This window comes from Dasypus novemcinctus, chromosome X, assembly GCF_030445035.2.
Source record: "Dasypus novemcinctus isolate mDasNov1 chromosome X, mDasNov1.1.hap2, whole genome shotgun sequence".
In the NCBI taxonomy this organism is placed as follows: Eukaryota; Metazoa; Chordata; class Mammalia; order Cingulata; family Dasypodidae; genus Dasypus; species Dasypus novemcinctus.
This window is the reverse complement of record NC_080704.1, coordinates 112369950-112396277: the sequence shown is the minus strand read 5'-3', so window position 1 is coordinate 112396277 and position 26328 is coordinate 112369950. Positions and strand designations below refer to the sequence as shown.

The 26328-nt window shown below is 35.3% G+C and overlaps 1 protein-coding gene across 2 annotated transcripts in view; it reads right to left on the bottom strand.

Annotated features, from left to right (window-relative positions):
• IL1RAPL2 (interleukin 1 receptor accessory protein like 2) overlaps positions 1 to 26328 on the bottom strand; it is a 1488864-nt gene that overhangs the window by 45509 nt on the left and 1417027 nt on the right. For both annotated transcript variants that reach the window (XM_058291994.2, XM_071213017.1), the window contains one exon: positions 3006 to 3151. In XM_058291994.2, coding sequence (XP_058147977.1) covers positions 3006 to 3151 — 146 coding nt within the window. The remainder of the gene's footprint in view (positions 1 to 3005; positions 3152 to 26328) is intronic.

Below are 26328 nucleotides of genomic sequence, written 5' to 3'. Positions count from 1 at the left end.
TGCAGTATTTAAAATATATCATACCACTGCCTTCATGCCTCAATGGTTTCTGATGAGAAAATTGGCAGTTGATATTATTGAGTATCACTTATATATTATGCATTGCTTTTCTCTTGCTGCTTTTAGAATTCTCTCTTTGTCCTTGGTATTTGCCTTTCTGATTAGTATATGTCTTGGAATTAGTCTAATCTTATTTATTCAGATGGGAATATGGTGTGCTTCTGGGACACAGATATCTATGTCCCCTAATTGGTTTGGGAAATTTTCTTCCATTATTTCTTCAAATATTCCTCCTGCCCCTTTTCCTTTCTCTTCTCCTTCTGGGACACCCATGACATGTATGTTTGCATGTCTCTTGCTGTCATTATTTCTCTGAGAACCTGTTCAATTTTTCCCATTGTTTTCTCCTTCTGTTCTTTTGTGTGTTCTCTTTCAGAGGCCATATCTTTAAGCTCACCAATCCTTTCTTCTGTCTCCTCAAATCTGCTATAATATGCCTCCAGTGTATTTTTAATTTCATTTATTGATTTCATTTATTGATTCATTCCATAAGATCTGCTAATTTTTATGTATGCATTCAAATTCTTCTTTGTGCTGACCCAGTGTCTTCTTAATATCCTTAATCTCTTTAACCATTGTATTAAATTTATTAGGAGATTTATTTGAACATCTATGATTAATTTTCTCAACTTCTTTATGTCATCTGCAGGCTTATCTTATACCTTTAACTGGTTCATATCTTCCTTTTTCTTGATATGGATTTTTTGTTGGTGTCTTTGCATCTGGCTTACTAGGTGTATTTTTTCTGGATGCAGATTCTCTCTTTAGTTTAGGGCTTCCTTGTCTTTTCTCCCTTCCTGGTTGTGTAGTACAAGCCAGAAATGTAGTTTGTTCTGTATGCTATGGAGGCTGAACCTGCCCACATTGCCCTAGGAATTGATTCACCTTTTCCCACCCTTCTCTACAGAGGTAGGGACAGAGCTGCTGTGGCTGTGTGTAATAATCCAAGTTGAGTAAGACAAGACTGTCTGTAGTTTACCAGAGGGACTGGTGAAAACTTACAATCTTCATCTCCTACCTGGGGCAGGGACGCGGCCACAGTTGTGGGCAGAAATCTATGCTGTGTGGGTCCAAAATGACCACATTTGCCCAGGTAAACTGATGTAGCACTGGTCCCCTCCCTGCTGGGGTTGGGGATGGACCCTCTCGAGTGCCCAACAATGTAATCTATGTGGGCTGAAAGCACCTGAAGTTGCCTGGAGAACCTGCTGCAGGTCTCTCCAGCTTCTTCCCTGCTGGAAGCTAGGCTGGTGCCTATCTTTGGGATGCAATCTGATCTTGGTGGAAAGAAGCCCATCCCTAAATTCCCTGATTTTCAGTCAGTCAGGTTTCCCCTGATGCCAGAGGTAGAGTCGAAATGGCAGCTACTGGCCTCTTTGTAACTTGGACAAGTTCAAACGCTAGTTGTTCTTAAGGTTACACTTCAGCCAGTTTAGTCCACCAATCAGTAGCTGAAGTTGGTGGACAACTGTCTCATCCTCCCCCATTTATGAAAAATGGTGCTTCTAACTCCAGCCATGGAATAGCTCCTGAGGCAGCATGTGCCGCCAGAATAGGATGGGCACCAGCCTCTGTGGTAAGGCTTACAATATCACAGAGAGGCAGTGCAAGTACCCCAGCTTCTCCTCTGCCAGAGGTGGGGCTGGAGTTTAGGCTGGAGCTGCAATCTGATCTGGATGGAAAGAAGTTGTCCCCTACCAGCACTGGTTTTCAATCAGCCACTTCCCCTCATGCTAAGGGCAAAGATAAAATGGCAGCTACAAACCTCACATAGACAGGTTTAAACTTTAGCTGTTCTTAGGATTATACTTTAGCCAGCTGAATTTACAAATCTGTAGCTGACGTCAGTGCCACAGCCTGTCTTACTCCCTTGTTTTGGGGAAATGGAATTTCCAACTCGTGCCACAGAATAGCTCCCGAGGCAGCTTGCGCCACAGACAGCTTGCACCGTGGCATGGAGTGTTCTACTTACAAATCTTCTGTGCAGATGGGCAGTTTCCTCCTTCCATTCTTTCAAGGATGTTCCAGTATGCTCTTCTGGTCTCCTGAGGCCCCCAAACACGTGATTTCGATAGCTCTGGATGATTACTAACTGCCCTGTAGCATGAGCTAACGCCAGGAGCTCCTTACTCTGCCACCATGTTAGCTCACCCAGATTCAGTCTGGATACCTTTGAAAGTACAGCTTTAGGATTTACTGCTGCACTAGTAACAAGGATGTGTGTAGAGAAAGGAAAAGTCAAGAATATTTCCATGGATTTTGCCTTGATCAACTGTGAGAATGGGGATGCTATTTACCAATATGGAGAAGGCAACTAGAGGATCAGTTGTAGGAGGAGAAATCAGATATCCTGTTTAGGACAAGCAAGCTAAGTTTGATATGCTTATGAGATGGCTACATGGAGTTGTTAAGTATGTATTTGGATATATAATTCTGGAGTGCAGGTGAGAGTTCTATGATATAAATTTGGGAGTTAACAGCATTTAAACGTTAAGCACAACCATGAGATTGAGACAAAGTGAAATTACCTAGGGACTGAGTGAGAAGACAGGAAGTTTGAGACTTAAATCCAGGGGAACTCTAATATTTAAAGGTCAGGAAGATGACAATTAATATTGTGTTATGCGTGATTTAGACACTTTTTAAAGCCTTGGGAGATGGCAGTTTGACCATATGCTTTGGTTTCTAGTACCAGATTATTAGATGATTTAAGGTCTGCTAGTGGTTACTTCATGGTACTGGAAAGAAATATATATACTTTAAATCTCAAGGCTATTTCTATCTCCGCTGGCTGAATATTAAGACCTTATACTTTTTCCTCACAGCAAATTTTTAATTGTAATAGAAGTTTATACTAAATAATAACATAAGATCATTAAACATATTTAACTTCACTTCAAGCATTGTTTGGCAGGTAAACAAAATATATTTATAAAAATAAATACCTTTTTTACGCAGCAGAACGCTGGCATGTTTACGTCCATTTCGGTTTTCTACATGGCAGGTATAATTTGCCAGGTCAGCCTCCACTACTGAGTCAAAGATAAGTGTCAACTCAACTTCTTTCTCTCCAAGATGCTCTTTCAGGAGCCTGAAATAAAGACAATATTCTTTTATAAATAAAATTTTATTGAAATATATCATTCATAAATGAACATACATAAAAAATAAGTGTATTGTGAAAGTTGTTAATTTACAAAACAAACACGCATATCATCATATAGGGCTCCCACACATCTCCCTACCAGCAACACCTTGCATTGTTGTGAAGCATTGGTTACAAACTAAGTAGGAGCATCATCAAAATATTACTACTAACTTTGGCTGATATCTCACATTTGGTGTATATTCATCCCAACCTACCCAATTATTAACATCCTATATCAGTATTATATATTTGTTGTTGTTCATAAGAAAATGTTCTCATTTTGTCCCATTAACCACAGTCCATCATCCACCACTGGATTCTCTGTGTTATACAGTCCAAAAGACAGTATTCTTGGCTGAATTGGTTTGATTTTGGGAAAGACTGCAGATATTTACTGAGCTTTCATGGGTCTTAGGTGGGTATTAAGTGTCGTGTCTGGGTGTGTACAGCACCTTCAACAAGAAAACACAAAATATGGCTCTTGATCTGAAGATCAGAGTGGAAAGAAAAGAATTGAAGAAGTCACTTAACAAAATGAAATGCTAATATTCCATTAGGCTTTGATAAATGTAGCCATTACGATTTGTATGGAACAAAAAATGGGTTCCAAGTTCTAAGCTGAATTTATCAAATCTAATGGATTTTTTTGCATCATGTGTGAAGGGAAAAAATTCTGTAGAAGGGTAGGTTTTATGTTAGAGGTTAGAGTTTTGATACTGTGGAAAAAGGTGGTAAAGAAGGGGGTCTTGAAAAATGGCTGCTTTATTAGAAGTGAACTGAGGTTTGTGTGGGGGCCTTTTATCCCCAAATATCAGTGAAAAGCCTGTTCTCTACTTTTTACCTATTTTGTCCAGTGCAGTCTTATGTCCTACAGCCCTGATCCCCAAATATGCTTGGGCAACTTGCTCCTCCCTGCCCTCTCCCCACCTGTCACTGGCCTTGCTTTTTCCAAACAGAGCATCACATTTGTCTTTCTCCTTTTCCTAATCACATGAGAAACCATCTGCGATTTTCTCATAGCTCTGCTTTTTGCTATTTCATGTGAAGGTGCAAAAATGCCTTTAGTGGCCATTGTTCTCAGAGAAGCTGAGGGGTCAGGAAACATTCATGAGAACCGTACTTCCTGTTTCCTCGGAGAATTATTCTCATACAAATGATCAGTTACCTCCTGGGTGAGGTGAAAGCGGGGACATTACTCATTTTTGTTTTTCTGTCTCCTCTCCCTGCTTTTTGTCAAAGAAAGTGGAAATCATGATTCTGCATGGTGGCAATCCTTCCCTTAAATTCTGAGGTTCTTAAATACATGCATATATTAATTTCTTATATTATTTTACTTTGAAAGAAGCTTTACATTACATAAATATTACATTGGAAATATAGGATGATTCCCATATACCCAACTCCCTACCCCTCTTACATTTTCCCTATTAATAACATCTTTCATTAGAGTGGTACATTTGTTACAATTGATGAATACATATTGAAGCATTGCTACTAAACATGGTCAACATTTAACATTAATGTTTCTACTTTTTACCGCAATAATTTTACAGGATTTGACAAAATCTATAATGGCCTGTATCCATCATTGCAGTATTATGCAGGACAATTCAAATGTCCCCCAAAAATGCCCCATGTGACATTTATTTTTCCTTCTTCTCAAAAACTCTGATGGTCACTGGCTTTATATCAATGTTAAGAGTTATCCTGTTGCTAGAATCATAAAAAGTGTACTTTATTCCATAGTTGCATTTGCCCCTTATGTTCATTAATCTTGAGGATTTTGAGACGGTGATGCGTAATCTGTTTCTGATTGAGAGGTGGCTTAGATCCCATGGGACGGGGGGTGGGAACTGTTTTCCTTGCAGTTGTAAATACTCTACTTTGTGGGAAGGGCATTGTCCATCATCTTTTTGTTAGTTTTCCTTGACGAGTCCAATGAACTGGAAAGTAGGAGTTGCAACTCTGCTGAGATTCAGGGCTCACCTGGCATATGAAAAGACTGAAGATTTAAGTCTCTAGGACATATATTTAATGAGTATAGCGCTAATTATAGGTTCAAATGAAAGGGACAGAGAGCCATGTGTATGGAAATTATAAATAAGTCTAACTCTGTTACATTGGGGGGCCTATATTCCAAGGTAAGTTTCACTGACAGGTTGCTGAATTCCTAAGATTATTTGCCCTGTTTATAGTGGCCAGATGTCTCTAGAGCGCTCAGGAGTACTCCTGCTTGAGACACCGTTTACTGTGGCATTCAATGAGATTCTTCTGAGATGTGCATAAGTGTAACCTCTGGAATGACCTCCTGACTCACATTGAGATCTCTTAGCCATAAAAACTCATTTTTATGTGACTCATTTTACTGTGTGTCAGTGTTATAGCAATACAAACATAATTTTGAGCTACCTTTCCCAAAATACATATTCCCTGGTGCCTGGATATCACTGATAAAGTCTATCAATTGGTATATATTTATCACTTCAATTATTATCCTTAAATATGTAGAGAATCATAAACTAGATAAACTATATATTCACTATGCTTGAAGGATTTTTTGCAATTCAAAGGAAGGCAATCATTCCCTTACTCATATATTTTAATTATCTCTAAAATGAATATAATAGTATCTGAAGGCAAGTCATAAAATCACACTGATTATTTTTTCTTGATAGCAAAAATAATCATCTGCTTATTTTTCATAATATTTAAGTATAATTTTAAATAATTATTTTTCTCAAAGTAAGCATTTTTATTTGTAAAAAGTAAATAACTTTTATGTTTATAAATTTACAGTTAAGATTATATATTGACAAATGTCTTAACTTCTTTGGTTGCTATAACAAATATTTTGTTATTTTTTTATAGCAGCTCTGGCAAACTAAGATATGTGACTAAATTATTTATTCTTAAATTGAGATTAAACATCAACTCTTCATTATCCAAAAGTAGGTTGTTTACATTTTGGTTCCTCCAAGCAAAGTTGTATTTATATTTATTTACATTTAAGATTTGCTTTGTTCAGTCTTATCTGGCTCTCTTTTGAAAGACAAAAGACCTTAAAGTTGGGTTGGTGTAAGATAGTTCCTAGAGTCTGAGAGTCTCCTGTACTGAAATCTGAGACAGAAATTATATTCCAAATAAGCTCTCTTTTAGCAATGGAAGGACATTGATGTGGAAGGAGTGGCTACTGGAGGATCTGAGGGGACAGAGAGTGAAAAATAGTTGTAATATGGGGGCATTATAGGAACTTGGGAATTGTCCTGAATGACATTGCAATGACAGATACAGGCAATTATATATCTTGTTGGAACTTCAAAATTGTGCAGGAGAGTGTAAACTACAATATAATCTATAATCCATGCTTAGTGGCAATGCCCCAGAATGTGTTTATCATTTGTAACAAATGTACCACACAAATGAAGGATATTGTTAATGTGGGAAAATGTGGGCCAGCTAGTGAGCAGGGCATATGTAAATCCCCTATATATTTTATGCAACATTTATGTAATCGAAGTATATTTTTACAAATTAAAAAAATATATATAAAATAACACTGTCTCTGTTCCCTTTCAATAGTAGATATACCTGGTACTTGACAATCCTGGCATTTGTAGCTTAAGTTTCCCACTTCTGCCCTTTATATTTATGGATCTCTTAGTGCCATCGCTGAACCAGACATTAATAGAGGGATGAAGTGATAAATTGACCCAGACTTTTTTTAATGAGATTTTTGTTGTCATGTTTAACAGATACTCTTTCTCTTACTTTTTTTCCTGGCTAAAGTTGTAGTTTTCTTTTTTCTCTCTCGTTTCCCAAACTATGCCTAACCAAGGAAAATATAGGTATTTACCATCTTCATTCTTTTTCATTGACTTCTGTTCTTTCCATTTTCTCCCTGCTATTTGAAATTCCCATCACAATCAATTCTTTTAGCTCTGGGTAACCTGCTATGGAAGAACACTCTTTAGTTCCAGAAGCAGCTTAGGCACCATGAATTCAATTTGATTTAAAGCTTTATGTGTAGGTCAGCCACAGCCTCTGCCAGGCACAGAGCAGAAAGCTGATCTTGTCTCTGCAAACCAAGACTTTCCCTCTTCATTCCTAATGCAGTTTCCAAAAACAGCTCATCACAAGCTGCAGAAAGAATTTGGAGAGAGGATTTGAAAAATGATCCTTGGTCCATCTATTAATATATATGAGTTATCTTAATTATCAGCTCTTGAAAATCTAGAGGTGACTTGTCTTTTGTGAATCAAAGAACAAGTTGGTATCTATGTATATAAATCACCCTAAAAAATATTGGCACTAGTAAATTTCTGGTAACTATTGACACATAATAATTTCATTCTTTCTCAATCCCTTAATAAGTGCTTAGTTCTGAACTAGATATTTGCTTTAGAGAAATATAATTATTAGAAGACCTGGTCACTGCTCTTATTACACTTTAAATTTAAAGGGAGAGACAAGTCTTTTACACATGAAAAACAATTATAGAGAGGGTAAAAGAAAGAAGTGTGGTAACACTTATAATGGAATTTCAAAGAATGGAGAGAATGTTATAGACTAAATTATCTGGGAAAGACTTGAGAATACTCTTGCTAGATGGGAAAGCTTTCTTTCTTTCTTTCTCTCTTTCTCTCTTGCTTGCTTGCTTTCTTCCTTTCCTTTCTCCCCTTCCCCACCCCCTCTGCCCCAGTTGTCTGTTCTCTGTGTCTATTTGCTGCGTGTTCTTCTTTGTCCACTTCTATTGTTGTCAGCGGCATGGGAATCTGTGTTTCTTTTTGTTGCGTCATCTTGCTGTGTCAGCTCTCCATGTATGTGGTGCCATTCCTGGGCAGGCTGAACTTTCTTTCGTCCTGGGCAGCTCTCCTTACGGGGTGCACTCCTTGCACGTGGGGTTCCCCTATGTGGGGACACCCCTGAGTGTCATGGCACTCCTTGTGTGCATCAGCACTGCACATGGGCCAGCTCCACATGGGTCAAGGAAGCCCAGGGTTTGAACCATGGACCTCCCATGTGGTAGATGGATACCCTAACCACTGGGCCAAGTCCACTTCCCCCAGAAAGTTTCCTAGGAAGGAAGACATGAGCGGGTCCTTGCAGAGTGTGTAAGACAGACATTGAAGAGACTGATTTTAGAATGTAGGATACAGATGAGAGGGATCTTGGGATATCCTTCAAATAAATTTAGAAATGTCTCATTCTGAAGATTACCATGAAAATTTTATATGGCAGTAAACATTGGGAAAATAAAAAATAAAAATTTCACATGACAGGAATCACTATCCTCAAAACTATTACATAGCTGGTACATAGTATTAAAATGCAATCTAGAAAGTCACTATATTAATACAATTTAGTATAATTTGATACCATTAAGCAGATATTTAAAAGTTCAATGTGCCTAGCATTGTGAAATCCTGGGACTTATTATAAAACCAATGCTATCTCAAACTGTTCTATATTTCTGCTTATTACTGAAGTTTTTTAACAAAATATGACTATGATTGGGAAGGAGAAATTAAAAAAAGGAAATGCTTCATTAACAGGAAAATTTCTAACTATTTTCCAGTTTCTTCCAACAGCTTGGGTAATTTTAATTGTCACAAGAGAACTCACAATTCATCCTCTTCAATCAAGGCCTGACCATATGATCAAGACAACTACTACTACTACTTTTGCCATCATCATCAGAAAGTATTTATTAGCAAACAGCAATCAACTTTGCTAACACTATATTGATCTTTGCACAGATGAGCTCCATGATTTCTTAAAGGTTATAATCCAAAAGATGCAATACCAAAAGGAATGATGACAGCATTCAGAGAAAGAACAAAGATGCAATGAAATCTTGGTTAATGGAAATGTTCAGAGAAAGGGATTTTGGTTAATTGAACTTTCTGTTCGCTAAGATTTAAATAGAACATCCTGTTGACTTCTTCCATTGATGTAAATAATTCTAAAATGTTTAAATCCAGTTTCCATTCATTATAAATTTTCCAGAAAACCAAATTGGGTTCTCCATTGATATCTAGGAATCTTCAGAGTCTCTAGGTCATTATTCTTAATATGAATACTCCCTCTCCAGGAGTAGTAATTGAAAATAATAAGAGTAAGAATTACGTTTTAAAAAACACAAAGAAAACATATCTTTTGGTGTCTTTGTGTGTGTGTGTGTGTGTGTGTGTGTGTGTTAAAGTCTGATTAGCCTGGAACAAGCTTGTAGTCTGGCAAAATCAGATTTATTGACTTAATGAACCTAGTGAAAGGAATACCAGAGGGACCATGGTATGTTCTTTGATTGGAAGGAGGAAGAAAGTATCATTTGTAAGGTTTGGTTTCTTACTGAAGGATTCTGAGGAGGATTTATGGAAGTGGGATTAGTTATAGATTGGCTACAGTTTCTGTAGCAGGATCAAGAGAAGAGTAATTTGACTAGGGATTTGGTCATGAGGCAAGTAAGTTTTAGCAATTGGGTTCTTCAGTAATAAATGAAACAGCAAAGAAGGTCCGGAATATCGTTAGTAAGAAAGCAGTAGTCACTGAAAGAAAGGGTGGGGGTGGGCGTTTATGGCATTTTACAGCTGCTACATGACTTTAGGAAAAACAGCATTTTCTGTTAACTATTCAGCTGGCTTTATCTGTGTCTGTCCCCAACCTGATTAATGCCAGGGCTGCTTTTTCTCAGTCCAGGCTGATTTTCACACTTTCTGTCCCAGACAGGTTTTTTTTCTTTAAAACCTAATATGGAGCCATACAAAACATCCTGGGCCATTGAGCATTCTTGTTAACAATATTGTGATAAATTTGATCTAGCCCTACTGGAACTTTTCCTTAGTTTCTAAATCTCAGTTGTTTTTCCTGTAAAATAAGGTTAATATAATATTATCTCTCTCAAAATGTTCTGATGAGAATCCAGTGGGATGCCAAAATGCTTCTATAATATTCTGTACACTATAAAAACATGAAATATTAGCATTATTAACATCATTTTCTTGTCTAGAGCAGCTTGAAATCCAGCATGGTTAGACTTGGCATCTAAATTCAGCCCAGTAAATGAAGAGAGGTAACAATATATCTTAGATATGCTATAAATATTTTATGTATAGGTCAGGGCTAAGAGTCACCATCGAACAGTGAAGAGAAGAAATAGAGTTAGCTATCTATCCCCCCCTCAAAACAACACCCTTCAGATAACTGACAATCAAGCCTTACCCTAGGTAAAACTATTCTATTTACAAATATTGTCTTTTCCATTGAAGCCTCCTCAGGTCTTAGAAAATCCGCATTCATGTACTGGTGTGATAAGTTCTGAAACTTATTCAAATCAAAGTGAAGTGATTGATCAAATTGATAGAGAATAGGGGAAAGGAAGAGATGCCATTTTCTAGGTGTCTTTATCTTACTCATTTTCTTGATCTTACTCTGGTAAGATCAAGGCCAAGTGTAGTATGTCAGGACACTGAAAAGAGTGGTGGAAAGTTGCTAAAATAGAACCCATCATTTTACCTAGGGTTGTCCAGGATTTCAATATTTTCCTTTATATTTTGGAGACCAACTATGTAAACACAGCTCTAAGTTTTATAAAAGGACAGATTATTAATAGGTTATTATTAATAGGGCTTTAAGATGACTCTCCTTATTTAAGAATAAAATCTTTTCAGGTTTATATCATATTCCTGCCTTTTTTTTTTAACAGATTTTCACTCATTCAAGGAGAGGATGTTAAAGTAAAAGGATAAAAGAGAAAGGCAGAAAGGATGGAAGCAAGAGTGAAGAAACAAACACAAACAAACAATATTCAACTCATAGTCTTTCATGAATGTAAATGAAATGAATTGCATTTTAAGATACTTTTCTGAAAATCATTGAAATAAAATGACTATGTTGTGGTGATTTGAAGTTGTATATACCCCAGAAAACATGTTCTTAAATTATTCCATTCCTGTGTGAATAAACCCATTTTAATTAGGACATTTTTTAAAATGTTATTTATTTCTTTTTAATAATAAATTGTCTTTTTTTAAAGATACATAAATCCAAAAAAATGTTACATTAAAAAATATATGAGGTTCCCATATACCCCACACCCCACCCCACCCCACTCCTCCCACATCAACAACCTCTTTCGTCATTGTGGTCCATTCATTGCATTTGGTGAATACATATTGGAGCACTGCTGCACCACATGGATTATAGTTTACATTGTAGTTTACACTCTCCCCCAGTCCATTCAGTGGGTTATGGCAGGGTATATAATGTCCAGCATCTGTCCCTGCAATATCATTTAGGACAACTCCTAGTCCCAAAAATGCCCCCATATTTCATCTCTACTTCCCTCTCCCTGCTCCCAGCAACTACCTTGGACACTTTCTCTGGTGCAATACTACAGTTTCTTCCATTACTAGTCATAATAGTTCTATAGTATAATACCAGTAAGTTCACTCTAATGCATATTTTATTTCTCCATCCTGTGGAACATGGGTTGGTGATGATAAGTAGGACATTTTGATGTGGCTACTTCAGTTAAGGTGTTACCTACTCTAATCAGGATGGGTATTAATCCTAATACTGAAACCCTATGTAAGTAGAATGAAATTCAAACAGGGAGTGAGAAAGCCACAGGAAGCCAGAAGCTGAAATGGGACCTAGAAGAGAAGAAAGAGACCAAGAGCTGTCACCAAGTGACTTGCAGTGTGACAAAGAAACCAAAGATCACTGGCCTCCAGCCCCAGAATGTCACAGTCTTTGGAAAGAAAACATCACCTTGAGGATACCTTGATTTGGACATATTCCCAGACTCAAAATTGTAAGCAAATGAATTCCCATTGCTTAACCTCACCCATTTCAAGGTATTGGCTTAAGCAGCCTAGAAAAGTAAAAATAAGCTTTTCAGGTTGAGAATTGGAAAATACATGGTAAACTGGCTCAAGGTATTACCTGAGGATGAAAACGTTAGGTACTGATAGGGTGATATGTACAGTGAGATTTATAATAGAAAATTACTCTCTCAGGTCAAAACAATTGTATCAAATTTCATGCATTCACTTTTGACAATCAGATGCAATTCACAATGCTGAAGTCAGGCTTAATGTCTATTAATTTTTGTTTAGTAGGACTGGTACAATTTCTATGACATTTTTATTATCACTGTGGAAAGAATATATTAAAATTAAAAATTTATTCTCAAGCCTCTTGGAATATTAATTAAAAGGAATTTCCCATTCCCTATCCCTACTATATCACCTGGTAACCTATATTCTAGATCCTGACTGTATGAGTTTGCTTATTCTAATTCTTTTAAGTCAATGAGATCATACAATATTTGTCCTTTTGTGCCTGGCTTATTTCACCCAACATGAACTCTTCAAGGCTCATCCATTTTGTCACATGTATAGGACTTCGTTCCTTTTTGAGGCTGAATAATATGCCATTTTATGTATATGCCAAATTTTATATATCCATTTGTCAGTTGATTGACAGTTGTATTGCTTCCATAATTGGCAATTGTGAATACAGACGCTATGAACATCAGTATGCAAATATCTCTTCTAGTCTCTTCAGTCACTTCTTTTGGGAATATACCAACTAGTGAAACTGCCAGATCATGTGGTATTTCCATACTTAGATGTCTGAGGAATGACCAAACTGTCTTCCACAGCAGATGCCTCACTGTACATTATCATCAGCAATGAATGTGTTTTCCTATTTCTCCATATCTTCTCCAACATTTGTTAATTTTCTGGGTTGTTTTTTTCTTTTATAGCAACCATTTTAATGGATGTGAAAGGGTACATCACGGTGGTTTTGATTTACATTTTCCTGATTGCTAAAGATGTTGAGTATCATTTCATGTGCTTTCTACTTATTTGTCTATTTCTTTGGAAATCTATCTATTCAAGTATTTTGCCCTTTTTCAAATTAGGTTGTTTGTCTTTTTTTAGTTTTGGTTACATTTAAGGATTTCTTTATATTTCCAGGATATTAAACTTTTATCAGATACGTGGTTTCCAAATATTTTCTCATACCATATATATTTTTTATTTTAGTGATAAAGTCCTTTGAGGTAGAAAAGTTTATTTTAATATTGATGAGGTCCCATTTATGTATTTATTTATTTATTTTGATGCTTGTTCTTTGGCTGTGAATTTTAAGAAACCATTGACTAACATAAGTTTCTGAAGATGCTTCCCCATGTGTCTTCCAGGAATTTGAAAGATCTAATTCATATATTTATGTCTTTGAACTATTTTGGGTTGATTTTTGTATATAGTGTGATGTCACCCTTCAAGGGTGATGATTTGAACCTATATAAACTCCAGGAAAGGATGTTTTTAAGCTAATCCATTCCTGTGGGTGTACACCTATTGTAAGTAAGGCCTTCTGATTAGGTTATGTCAGTTACGGCATGGCCCAGCATGGATCTTAATCCTTTTATTGGATTCCTTTATACATAGAATGAATAGAGAGAGAGAGAGAAAAAGAAAAAGCCACTGAAGCAGGAGACTGGAGGCAATGAAACCAGGGAGAGGAGAAAAAGACAAGGAAATGACTCCATGTGCCTTGCAGTGTGACAGAGGAGTCCAGGATCACTGTCAGCCAGTCTTTAGAGAGAAAGCATTGCCTGATGATGCTCTGATTTGGACATTTATCTCTGCCTTCAAACTGTAAGCTTGTAAAATAATAAGATTCATATCGTTAAAGCCAAACTATTTCATGGTATCTGTAATTTGGCTGCCTAGATACTAAAATAGTCCTCCTTTTCTTTTTTCAAAAGGAGTTTCAGTTTTCACAGCACCACTTGTTGAAGACACCATTCTTTCCCAATTGAGTGGTTTTTGCCACCTTTGGTTCACCAACTGTAACAAATATACCACAGTAATCTAATATGTCAATATAGGGGTAACCATATGCATGGGTATAGGGGGGTTATACAGGAATTTCCTATTCTTTCAATGCATTTTTTGGCAAATGTAAATCTAAAAGTTCCCTTATGCCAGTAACATGCTGTTTTGTTTATTATGACTTTGTAATAAGTTTTAAGATTGGGAAATGTGAATTCTCCAAGTTCATTCTTCTTTTTCAAGATGGATTCAGCTATTTGGGTCCACTTAAAATTCCATATAGATTTGATGATTGGCCAACCGATTTCTGCAAATAAGGTTGTTGAAATTTGATTAGGATTGTATTGAACTTATAAATTACTTTGGGTAGTATTAAGAGTGTAACAATATTTGGTCTTCTAATCCATGAACAAGGAATGTCCTTCATTTATTTAGGCATTCTTTAACTACTTTTTTTTGAGGAAAATTGCTTTAATTTATTGATAGCTGAACAATCCAGACATCATTATAAATGATTCAGGCAAGCGTTTCTTGGGCTCAAACAGTGTGACCTGGACCTGCGTTGTCTGTCCAAGTTTTGAACCCATGTTCCAGGAGCTCCTCCACTGTGGCCTCAAAACGGCTCCGAGCTGCTTCCAAAGGCTTATGGCTATGCACTGGCATCCAAGAAGAGTTCATAGCACACCAGAGCTGCCTCCAGAGGTCCAGTGGTTTGTCCTGATTGAATAGGCTTAATTTGGGTGTGTATCCCCATCATTACAGCCACAGTGATTGGCTTAGGCTTAATCAAGTCCCATCCCTGGATTTGACAGCTTCCCAGGCAAATCACTTGGCAAATGAAATTGAGGAGCTCTTCCCAGAAGAAGGAATCCTGATTGCTGGCTGCAGTTAATAATTGCCAGGAAAAGAAGTACATTTCATGACAGGTTCTATGTAATTACAATTTTTAAAGAATTGACAAAACATCATACACCTGCCAAGTGTAAAACAATGACTAAAACATGGATTCTGCTCTCAAGGAGCTCTCAGCTGCCGGGTGGAAGGTTTACATTCAGCATGGAAGTAAAACAGAGAGAATACTAATAAAGCCCAAGCAGCTCAGAAGACCACAAAATTGGGATATCCTACAGATTGGTAGATGACTTTAGAAGAAGTTTTAGAAGAAGCAATTGAATCATCCAGAAAAGGTTAAGTAATATTCTTTCACTTTCTTCTACTTGAAGTGCCATTCACTATAGGAAGCCACCCATTAAGAAGAGGTGCTTTGTTTTGTTTTTTTTTTAAACTTTAATTTCAGTTACTTGAACATTTTGAGCATATCAGATAATTGAAAGTTGATGACAAAAATCACATTTTTTTCTATTATACGTTAACATGAATAAAGTTTACTTCCCAAAACAAATCTAGATTTTTAAAAAACATCCAGGTTCCATTTCTTATCTTTTCTCCTGATATATTCTCTTTAACTACTTTTAACAATCTTTTGTAGTTTTCTGAGGATAATTCTTCTACATCCTTGATTAGATTTACACCTAGATATTTGATTATTTTAGTTGCTATTGTGAATGGAATTTATTTCTTGATTTCCTCTTCTGAGTGTTCACTTTCACGTATAGAAACACTACTCATTTTTGAATGTTGATCTTCCTGAATTCATTTATTATTAGCTCTAGGAGCTTTGTAGTAGATATTTCAGGATTTTCTGTATACAAGATCATATATTCAAATAGGGAAAGTGTTACTTCTTCCTTTCCAATTTGGATATCTTTTTTTTCTTTTTCTTGCCTAATTGCTCTAGTTTATAGTCTAGATATCAAATGCTTTTCAACTATATAATTTTAAAAATATTTTATCCTTTCCCAGGTTATTTCTTTACTTTCTTCATAGGGTTCTTTGATGCACTAAAGTTAAATTTTGATGAAATCCAGTGCATCTATTTTTTCTTTTGTTGCTCATGATTTTGTTTTGTCATATCTTGGAATATGTTGTGAAATGTGATATCATAAGGATTTATCAACATGCTTTATTCTAAGATTTTTGTGATTTTCTTGCATATATTGTGAGGCAGGGGTCTACCTTAATTCTTTTGCAGAGGGCTATCCAGTTGTCCAAGCAACATTTGTTGAAGAGACTAGTCCTTCCCTTTAGAGTGAAATTGACACCTTTGTAAAAGTCAATTTACCATATATGGTTTGGGTTTATTTCTGTATTCACAATTCTTATCCATTGGTCTATATGTCTATATTCATTCTGGTACCACATCCCTTTGATTACTGCAGCTTAGTATGAAGTTTTGCAATCAGGAAGTAGGAATTCTACAAGTTTGTTCATTTAAAAAATTGTTCCAGCTATTCAGAGTCCCTTGCATTTCCATATGAATTTTATAAATAGTTTACGAATTTCTGCAAAGAATCCAGACAGAATGTGATAGCTATTGAATTTAATCTGTAGATCAGTTTGAGGGGTATTGCTATTTTAACAATATTGAGTTATTTGATTCATGAACATGAGAGGTCTTTCTATTTATTTAGATATTCTTTAATTTCTTTCAGTTATGTTTTATAGTTTTCAGTGTACAAGCCTTGCACCTACTTGGTTCCATTTATTCCTAAGTATTAAATGATTTTTAATGCTATTATAACTGTGATTGTTTTCTTAATTACATTTTCTTATTGTTTTTTTTTAAGTTGTCTTGGTTCCAAAGCTGCTTAAAAAAATCCCATACAATGGAATGGTTTAACAATAAGAATTTATTGACTCATGGTTTCAGAAGCTAGAAGGCTTCTTTCCTCCAGAGGTTAGTATCTTCTGGATGGCCTACTATCTTTGAGGTTCCCTGGCTTTTCCATTATATAGTAGCATCCTTTCCTTTCTCCTGGGTTTTCGTGGCTTCCAGCTTCTGGCTGCTCACCATTGTTTCTTTTTCCATGTCCAATTTCCTTCTCTTCTTAAGGCCTACTCTCATTCAGTGTGGAACAACTTTACTAATAACATTTTCATTTTGCGTATTTACAAATGAATTCATACCCACAGGATCAAGGGTTGGAAGATGATCATGCCTTTTGTAGGAAACATGACAAAATCCCCAAAACAAGTGTATAAAATTTAATTTAACTTTGTACTTTGATCTCGTATGTGACAACTTTCATGAATTTACCTATTAGCTATTGTATTAGTCAGCCAAAAGGGAGCTGATGCAAAATACTAGAAATTGATTGGTTTTTGTAAAGGATATTTATTTGGGGTAGGAGCTTACAGATACCAGCCCATAAAGCATAAGTTACTTCCCTCATTAAAATCTATTTTTCGGGAAACGGACTTTGGCCCAGTGGTTAGGGCGTCCGTCTACCACATGGGAGGTCCGCGGTTCAAGCCCCGGGCCTCCTTAACCCGTGTGGAACTGGCCCATGCGCAGTGCTGATGCGCGCAAGGAGTGCTGTGCTACACAGGGGTGTCCCCTGCGTAGGGGAACCCCACGCACAAGGAGTGCACCCACAAGGAGAGCAGCCCAGCGCGAAGGAGGGAGCAGGTTGCCGAGGAATGGCGCTGCCCACACTTCCCGTGCTGCTGACGACAAGAGAAGCAGACAAAGAAACAAGGCGCAGCAAAAAGACACAGAAAACAGACAACCGGGGGAGGGGAGGGGAATTAAATAAATAAAAATAAATCTTTAAAAAAAAATCTATTTTCATGTGTTGAAGCAAGATGACTGCTGACGTCGCCAAGGGTTCAGTCTACCTGGTTTCCTCCCTTCCAGGGTCTTGCTTCTCTCTGGGTTCAGGGTTCCTCTCTTCCTGGGGCTTGCTTCTATTTCCTCTCTGAGCTTCCTTCCTGGGGCTCCAGCTTAAGGCTTCAGCATCAAACTCCAACATCAAAAACCCTCAACTCTGTCCTTTGCCATGCTTTTTATATGTGAGTCCCCATTCCTTAGGCCACATCAATGCCCTAATGATGTAGCCTAATCAAAGCCCTTAGCAGTTTGATATGGTTATGAATTCCAAAAATAGATATTGGATTATGTTTGTAATCTGGTCTGTACTTGGGTGTGATTGAGTTACGATTAGGGCTTTGATTGGGCCACATCATTAGGGCGTTGAGTTCCTGCCCCTTGGTGCTTAAAACAAAATATCATGAAACGGTTCTGTTTAGACAAGGGGAACTTACTCCCTCATGGTCAGAGTTCAGGAAAATGTCCAAATCAAGGCCATGCTTTCTTCCAAAAGTCCAGCTGCAGTCTATCCTTGGCTTCTTTTCCAAATGGGAAGGCAAATCATGGCATTGGCTGGATTTCTCCCTTCTATTCTGGGTTTCATTGATTTCAGTTTCTGACTTCTGTGGCTTTCTCTCTTTTTCTTGCTTATTTTAATAAAGGACTCCAGTAATTGAATTAAGACCCATCCTGAATGAAGTGGGCTGCACCTTAATGCAATTTGCCTCATCAAAAGGTCCTACTTACAATGGGTTCACATCCACAGAGATGGATTAACATTAAGAACATATTTTTCTCAGGTACATACAGATACAAACCACTATAAATAGGTATTAATTATCATGTAAATTTTTGGTAGTATTCACCAGTGAAGTCATCTGGGCATGGGCTTTTCTTTGTGGATAGTTTTTTGATAAATTTGTCCATTTCACCTAAGTTATTTAATTCTTCAGCATACAATTTTTCATAGCATTCCTTTACAATCCTTTCTACTTTTGTAAGTTGCTAGTAATGGTCCCATTTTAATTTCTAATTCCAGTGATGTGTGTATTCTCTCTATTTTCCTTGGTCAATCTACCTAAAAGTTTGTGAATTAAGTTTATCTTCCAAAGAATTAGATTCTGATTTCATTGATTTTTTCTGTTTTTCTGTCCTTTAATTCATTAACTTCTGTTCTAATCTTTATTATTTCTTTCCTTCTTTTTTCTGTAAGTTTAATTTGACCTTCTATTTCCAGTGTCTTAATGTGGAAGATTGAATAACTGATTTGCCATCTTTTTTTGATTATTATATAGGTATTTACAACTATAAATTTCCCTCTAATCACTGATTTATCTGTGTCCCATAACTTTTGGTGTGTTGTGTCTTCATTTTCATTCATTTTGAAGTATTTTCAAATTCCTTTTTTTATTTGTTTATTGGCCTATTGGTTATTTCAGGGTGTGTTGTTTAATTTACACTTATTTGTTAATTTCCCAGTTTTCTCTATGCATTGATTTCTGTTTTCCATTTTTGTTGGAGAAAAGATTTTTTTTTCAATCTTTTAAAATTTATTAATGTTTGTTTTATGGTCTAAGACAAGGTCTATTCTAGAGAATGCTCCATGAGCACTGGAGAAAAATGTATATTTGCTGTTGTTGAATGGAGTGATATATACAGGTTTATAGTATTGTTCTAATCTTCTATTTTCTTGTTGACCTTCTACTTATTTGTTCTATCCATTATTGAAAGTGAGGTAATGAAGCTTACAATTTTTGTTGAATTGTTGATTTCTCCCTTCATTTCTCTCAGCTTTGTTTCATATACTTTGGTGCTCTAGTGTTAGATATATATATTTACAATTGTTATCTCTTCCTGGTGAATTTACCCTTTTATCATTATAAAATGTCCTTCTTTATCTCTGTCAACTTCTTTTTGTTTTCCCTGGTATTAATACAGCCACTTCAGTTTTCCTGTTGTAAAAATTTATGATATATCTTTTCCCACCCTTTTTACTTTCAAGTATTTGTTTCTTTGAATCCAAATTGTGTACCCTGGAGATGACACAGATATTGAATGTGTTTTGTAATTTAGTTTGATAATCTCTGCCTTTACATTGGATTGCTTAATCCATTTCCATTTATTGTTATTATTGATATTGTAACATTTATGCCTGCCTTGTAAATTGTGGTTTCCTATATATATTGTTTTTTCCTTTAGTAGTTCTTTACTACTCTCTTCTCCATTAAGTTAATATTTTCTAATGTAACATTTTGATTTCATTTATATTCTCACTATATTTCTTGAGTTCCTTCTTTAGTGGTTTCTCTAAGGATTACCATATCCATATGAACGCATCTGAATCAGCTTCAGAATTAACTCTATGTATAGGTTCAACTATACAATTAAATAGGTTAGGAGAGGAAATGGGAAGGACTATGCATTTACATTGTCCTTTACATAATTACCTTTTTGGGTGGTGCTCATCTGTGTGTGTGTGTGTGTGTGTGTGTGTGTGTGTATTTGAAGCATCATCTGGTCTCTTGATTTCAGCCTGAAGAATTTGATTATTACCTGTAAGACTCGTCTACTAGCCACAAAGTTTCTAAGTATTTGTTTTTCTTAAAATGTCTTTTCTCACCATGATTTTGAAAGAAATTTTTGCTGCATATAGGATTCTTGGTGAAAAGTTTGTTTCTTTGATCACTGTGTTATGTTATTCCACTGATTTTAGCCTTCCACTATTTTGATGAAAAGTTAGCTATTATCTTATTTTGCTCCCTTTTAGTGGAAGGTCATTTTTTTATTAGAGAAATTAAGGGTTTACAAAAAATAATGCATAAAATAGAGAGTTCCCATATAAAACTTAACATTTACCCTTTTAATCACATTTGGATGTATATTGGCAATCACATTCACCATTAACACCATCGAATACCAAAAAACATCCACCATTCCAAATATGAACTTTATATATTTTAAGCCATAACTTCCTATCCCCTGTCCCCAACCAGTCTCCTGGTAAGCTATATTCTAGATTCTGACTCAATGAGTTTGCTTAATTTAATTATTTCCTATAAGTAAGATCATACAGTATTTTTCCTTTTGAAACTGGTTTATTTCATTCAATGTGACATCTTCATGGTTCATCCATGTTGTTACATGCATTTGAACAAAATTGTTTTTTAAGGCTAAAAAATACTCCACTGTATTATATAGCATGTTTTGTTTATCCATTCATCAGTTGATGGACATTTGGGTTGCTTTAACCTTTTGGCAATTGTGAATAATGCTGTTATGGACCTCAGTGTGCAAATATCTGTTTGAGTCTCTGCATGCCATTCTTTTGGATATACACTAGTAGTGGGATTGTCAGGTCATGTGGTATTTCTACACTTAGATTTCTGTGAACCTGCCAAACTTTTTCACAGCAGCTGCTCCATGTTACATTGACAGAAGAAAGAAATATATCCTCACTAAAACTTGTAATTTTCCATTTTTTTCATACTACCCATTCTAATGGTGTGAAATAGTATCTCACAATGGTTTTGATTTGCATTTCCCTGATGGCTAATGATATTGAGAATATTTTCATGTGATTTATGGCCATATTTATATATTCTTTGGAGAGATATCCAATGAAGTATTTTGCCCATTTTTAAAAATTCGGTTGGTTTTCTTTTTGTTGTTAATCTGAAGGATTTCTTCATATGTTCTGGATATTAAACATTTATCAGATAAAGGTTTTCCAAATATTTTCCCCATTCACTAAGTAGTTATTTTGCTTTCATGATAAAGTCCTTTGAGGCACACAATTTTTTATTTAGATGAGTCCCATTTATATATTTTTCTTATGTTGAATATGCTTTGGTTGTAATCTATTAAGAAATCATTGCCTAACACAACATTCTTAAGATGCTCCCTACATTCACTTCTAGGAGTTGGATAGAGGTAGGTCTTTAATCCATTTTGATTTGATTTTGTATAAGGTATGAAGTAGGGGTTCTCCTTCTTCCATTTACAAATGAATACCCAGTGTTTCCAAAACTATTTTTTGAAGAAACTATTCTTTCCCAATTAGTGGTCTTTGCCACCTTTTCAAAAATCAGTTGGCCATAAATGCAGAAGTTGAGTTCTGGACTTTCAATTCAATTCCATTGGTCACTAAGTCTGTCCTCATGTCAGCAGCATGTGTTTTGATTATTGTGACTTTATAGTAAGATTTAAGATCACGAAGTGTCAGGTATCTAATTTCATTTTTCTTTTTCAGGATGGCTTTGGCTATTCAGGGAATTTTGCCATACCTTAAAAGTTTGGTGATTGGATTTTCTATTCCTGCAAAGAAGTTTGTGGGAATTTTGATTGGGATAGTGCTGAATCCATAACTTGCTTTGGGCAGGATTGACATGTTAACATTATTTGTTCTTCCAATCCAAGAACATGGCATGTCTTTCTATTTACTTGGGTCTTCTTTGATGTTTTTATCAATTTTTATAGATTTTGTGTACCAGTCATTTAAATCCTTATATATATTCTTAGATATTGGATCCTATTATTGCTACGATAAAAGGGATTTTTTTCTTTATTTCTCCTGCCAATTGTTCCATTTTCTTTATAGAAACACTACTGATTTTTGAGTATTGCTCTCATACCCTGCCACTTTGATGAATTGATATATTAGCTCTAGGAGCTTTGTTGCCGATTTTTCAAGATTTTCTGTATATGCAATCCTGACACCTGCAAATACAGAATTTACTCCTTCCTTTCCAATTTGGATGTCTCTATTTCGTTTTATTGCCTAAATTGCTCTGGAAAGAAGTTCCAGTATAATATTAAATAAGAGTGGTGACAGTGGGCATGCTTGTCTTTTTCTTGTTTTTAGAGGGAAAGTTTTCAGTCTTTCACCATTAAGTAGGATGTTAGCTGTGGGTTTTTCATATATGCCCTTTATCATTTTGAGAAAGTTTCCTTCTATTCCTAGTGTCCTATATGTTTTAATCAAGATGTGGTTCTGGATTTTATCAAATGTTTTTTTTTTTTCTCCCTCAGTAGGGATAATCAAATGTTTTGGCTTTTTTTTTTTTTTTTTACTTCTGTGAATGTGATGAATTGCATTAATTGATTTTTTTTTGCATTGAACTGAACTTGCATACCAGGAATAAATACCTCTTGATCATGGTGTATAATTATTTTAAATGTGCTGTTGGATTCAGTGTGCTGTTTTATTAAGGATATTACATGTATATTCATATGAGATGTCAGTCTGTAGCTTAGTGTTTTTTTTGAAAAATTTTTTTTAGATTTATATATTTATTTTTCCCCTCCTTCTCCCCTGTCCTGCTGTTTTTGCTGACTGTGAGCATTTGCTGTGTGGTCTTCTGTATCTATTTCTCTTTTTTGTTGTCTCTTCTCATCTTTCTTCCCTAGAATTCATAAGGATTCGATCCTGGGGACCTCTGGTTGGAGATAGGTTCTCTGTCAATTGTGTCACCTCAGTTCCTGGTCTCTGCTGTGCTTCACTTTGACTCTCCCCTTCATCTCTCTTTTGTTGCATCATCATCATCCTGCCCCATGACTCACTTGTGTAGGCACTGGCTCACCATGTGGGCACTGGCTTACCATGCAGGCACTCACACAGGCACTCAGATCACCATGTGGGCACTGGCTCACCATGCTGGCATGCTTTCTCTTCTTTTTTTTACTAAGAGGTCCCAGGGATGGAAACTCTTGTGGAATCTTTATCAGTCTTTGATATGACAATGATGTCAATGTCATAGAATGAATTAGGGAGTATTCCACCCTCTTGAATTTTTGGATTTTTTAAGCAAAAATGGATTTAACTCTCCTTCACAATGTTCCTTTGTGAAGACGTGGTCCTGGGCTTTTCATTGTTGAGAGGTCTTTGATTACTGATTCAATCTCTTCATTAGTAATTGGTTTGTTGAAATATATTTCTTCTTGAATCAGTGTAGGTAGGTAGTGTGTTTCTAATAATTTATCCACCTCATCTAGATTGTTTAATTTATTGGGTACATTTGTTCATAATATCCTCTTATAGTCCATTTCATTTCAGTGGGATTTGTAGTGATGTCTCTATTTTCATCTCTGATTTTCGCTATTTGTATCATATCATTTTTATTCTTCAGTATTGCTAAAGGTTTGCAAATTTTGTTGATCTTTTTAAAGAGCCAACTTTAGATTTTCTGATTTTTTTGTGTTTTTTTTTTCTTTATTTATTGTTGGTTCTTTCTGCTTGCTTTGGGTCTAGTTTGCTCTTTTTTCTCTTCTTCCAGTTTTTAGGTTAGTTCTCTGATTTGAAGTCTTTCTTTTTTAAATATAAACATTTATAACTATAAACTTAACTCTGAGAACAGCCTTTCCTGCATACCATAAGTTTTGTTAAGTTGTATTTTCATTTTCATTTGCCTCAAGATAATTCTTAATTTTCCTTCTGCTTTCCTCTTTAACTTGTTGGCTGTTTAAGAGCATGTTAATTTCCACACTTTTAGAAACTTCCCATTTCTCTTTCTCATTGATTTCTAGCTTCATTCTTTTGTGATTTGGGAACATATACTCTATTATTTCAATATTTTTTAATTTATTGAGACATTTTTTGTGTGACACATCATATGGTCTATCTTAGAGAATGCTCCAAGTACACTCAAGAAGAATGTGGATTCTCTTATTGTTACATGAAGTGTTCTATCTATGTCTGTTAGGTCTAGTTGGTTTAGAATGTCATTCATATCTAATATTTCCTTATTTTCTCTGACTAGATGCTCTATCCATTATTGAAAGCAATATATTATAGTCTCCTGTTATTAATAAGAACTGAAAAATTCTCCCTTCAAATCTTTCAGTATTTGTTTCACATATTTTGAGGCTCTTCTCTTACATGCACATGTATTTACAATTGTTGTAGCTTCATACTAAATTTACCCCTTTATCAGTATATAATTACCATTTTTATCTCTCACTTAAAGTCTATTTTATCTGATATTACTGTACACAAGCTCTCTTTTGATTACTACTTGCATGGTATATATATTTTCCATCCTTTCACTTTCAAATTTTAGGAGATTCTCTTGCAGATAGCATATAGTTATATCTTGATTTTTCATCCATTCTGCTAATTGCTGACTTTTTACTGTAGCATTTAATCCATTTATTTTTAAAGTTACTATTCAAAATAGAACATTTCTTCTCCATATTTTTCCATTTAGCATTTGTGAGTCTTATATCATTTTTGTCTCTGAATTCTCCAGTATTCATTTGATATTTGTTGTATCATATTGAATGGCTTCTATTTTGTAAATGGATATATTTTTCATATATTTTTCTTGTATTTACCATTGGGTTAAAATCTGATACCCTAATATATATATATATATAACAGTCATATTTGGTTTGATAACAATTTGAATTCTAAGGCATTAATATACATTTTTCCTATTCTTCTAGTTGCCCCATCATTTTTGTACTTCTAACCATTTATAACTTTGTACACTGTATATCTGAAGCCATAGATTTTTCATTACATTTTCTCCTCTTTCTTTACCTTTTATTTTAATCATTTTTCCTTTTACATGTAAATATATATTAAATAAGTTGTATGATTAAAAAAGAATCATTCATAATGTGAAGAATTCCTATGCATCACCCCTCCACCAACACTTACATTATTGTGGAACATTTGTTACAGATTTGAAAGAACATCCAGAGACTATAAGCACTAACTACAGTCTGAGGCTTATATTTAGTGTATTTTTTCATACAGACCCTATTATTTATACCTTGTTTAGTATTGTATATTTGTTGTAGTTCATGAGAGAACACTCTCATATTTGTACTGCTAACCACAGTCCCTCTTCTAGCACATGGTTCACTGTGTTATACAATTGCATGCCTTGTACAATCTATTCAAATTTAACACTCAGTAGCTCTCACTTTCATCACAGAGTTTTGCAGTCATCACCTCAGTCAATATTTGAATGTTTTCCTTAGTCCAAAGGAAAAATCTCATAGCCGTCTACTATTGATCTTTAACATTGATATAGTGCCTTCTTGTTATTGATGTAAGAATAGTACAATATTTCTGTTAACTGTAGTCCATAAGTTACAGTAATTGTTTTTTTTCATTCAGTACAATAATTTTACCGCTTGTGATGGTGATGTACATTTGTTCTAGTTCATAGGAGTGCATTCTTGTATTAACCACAAGCTTCATCCACCTCTGGGTTCACTTGCATTTCAGTCCCTAGAATATTCTCCTTCTTTAAATAGACATTTATATCCCTAAAATACCCTTTTAAGCCACTATTCCATTTATAAACCTGTTGTGTTAGTTATACCTAATATAATGTGTTACTATCAATTCTATCTATTTCTACACTTTTACAGTCAAGCTAATTGAAAATTCTAAATATATTAAGCATCAATACCCTTTCTAAGCTCTCATACTATCTCCTAGTAACCTTTAGTCTAGGTTTAAGATTCATGTATATATTCTTTGTATTTATTTCATATTAGTGAGACCAACAATATTTGTCCTTTTGTGTCCAGTTTATTTCACTCAACATAATGTC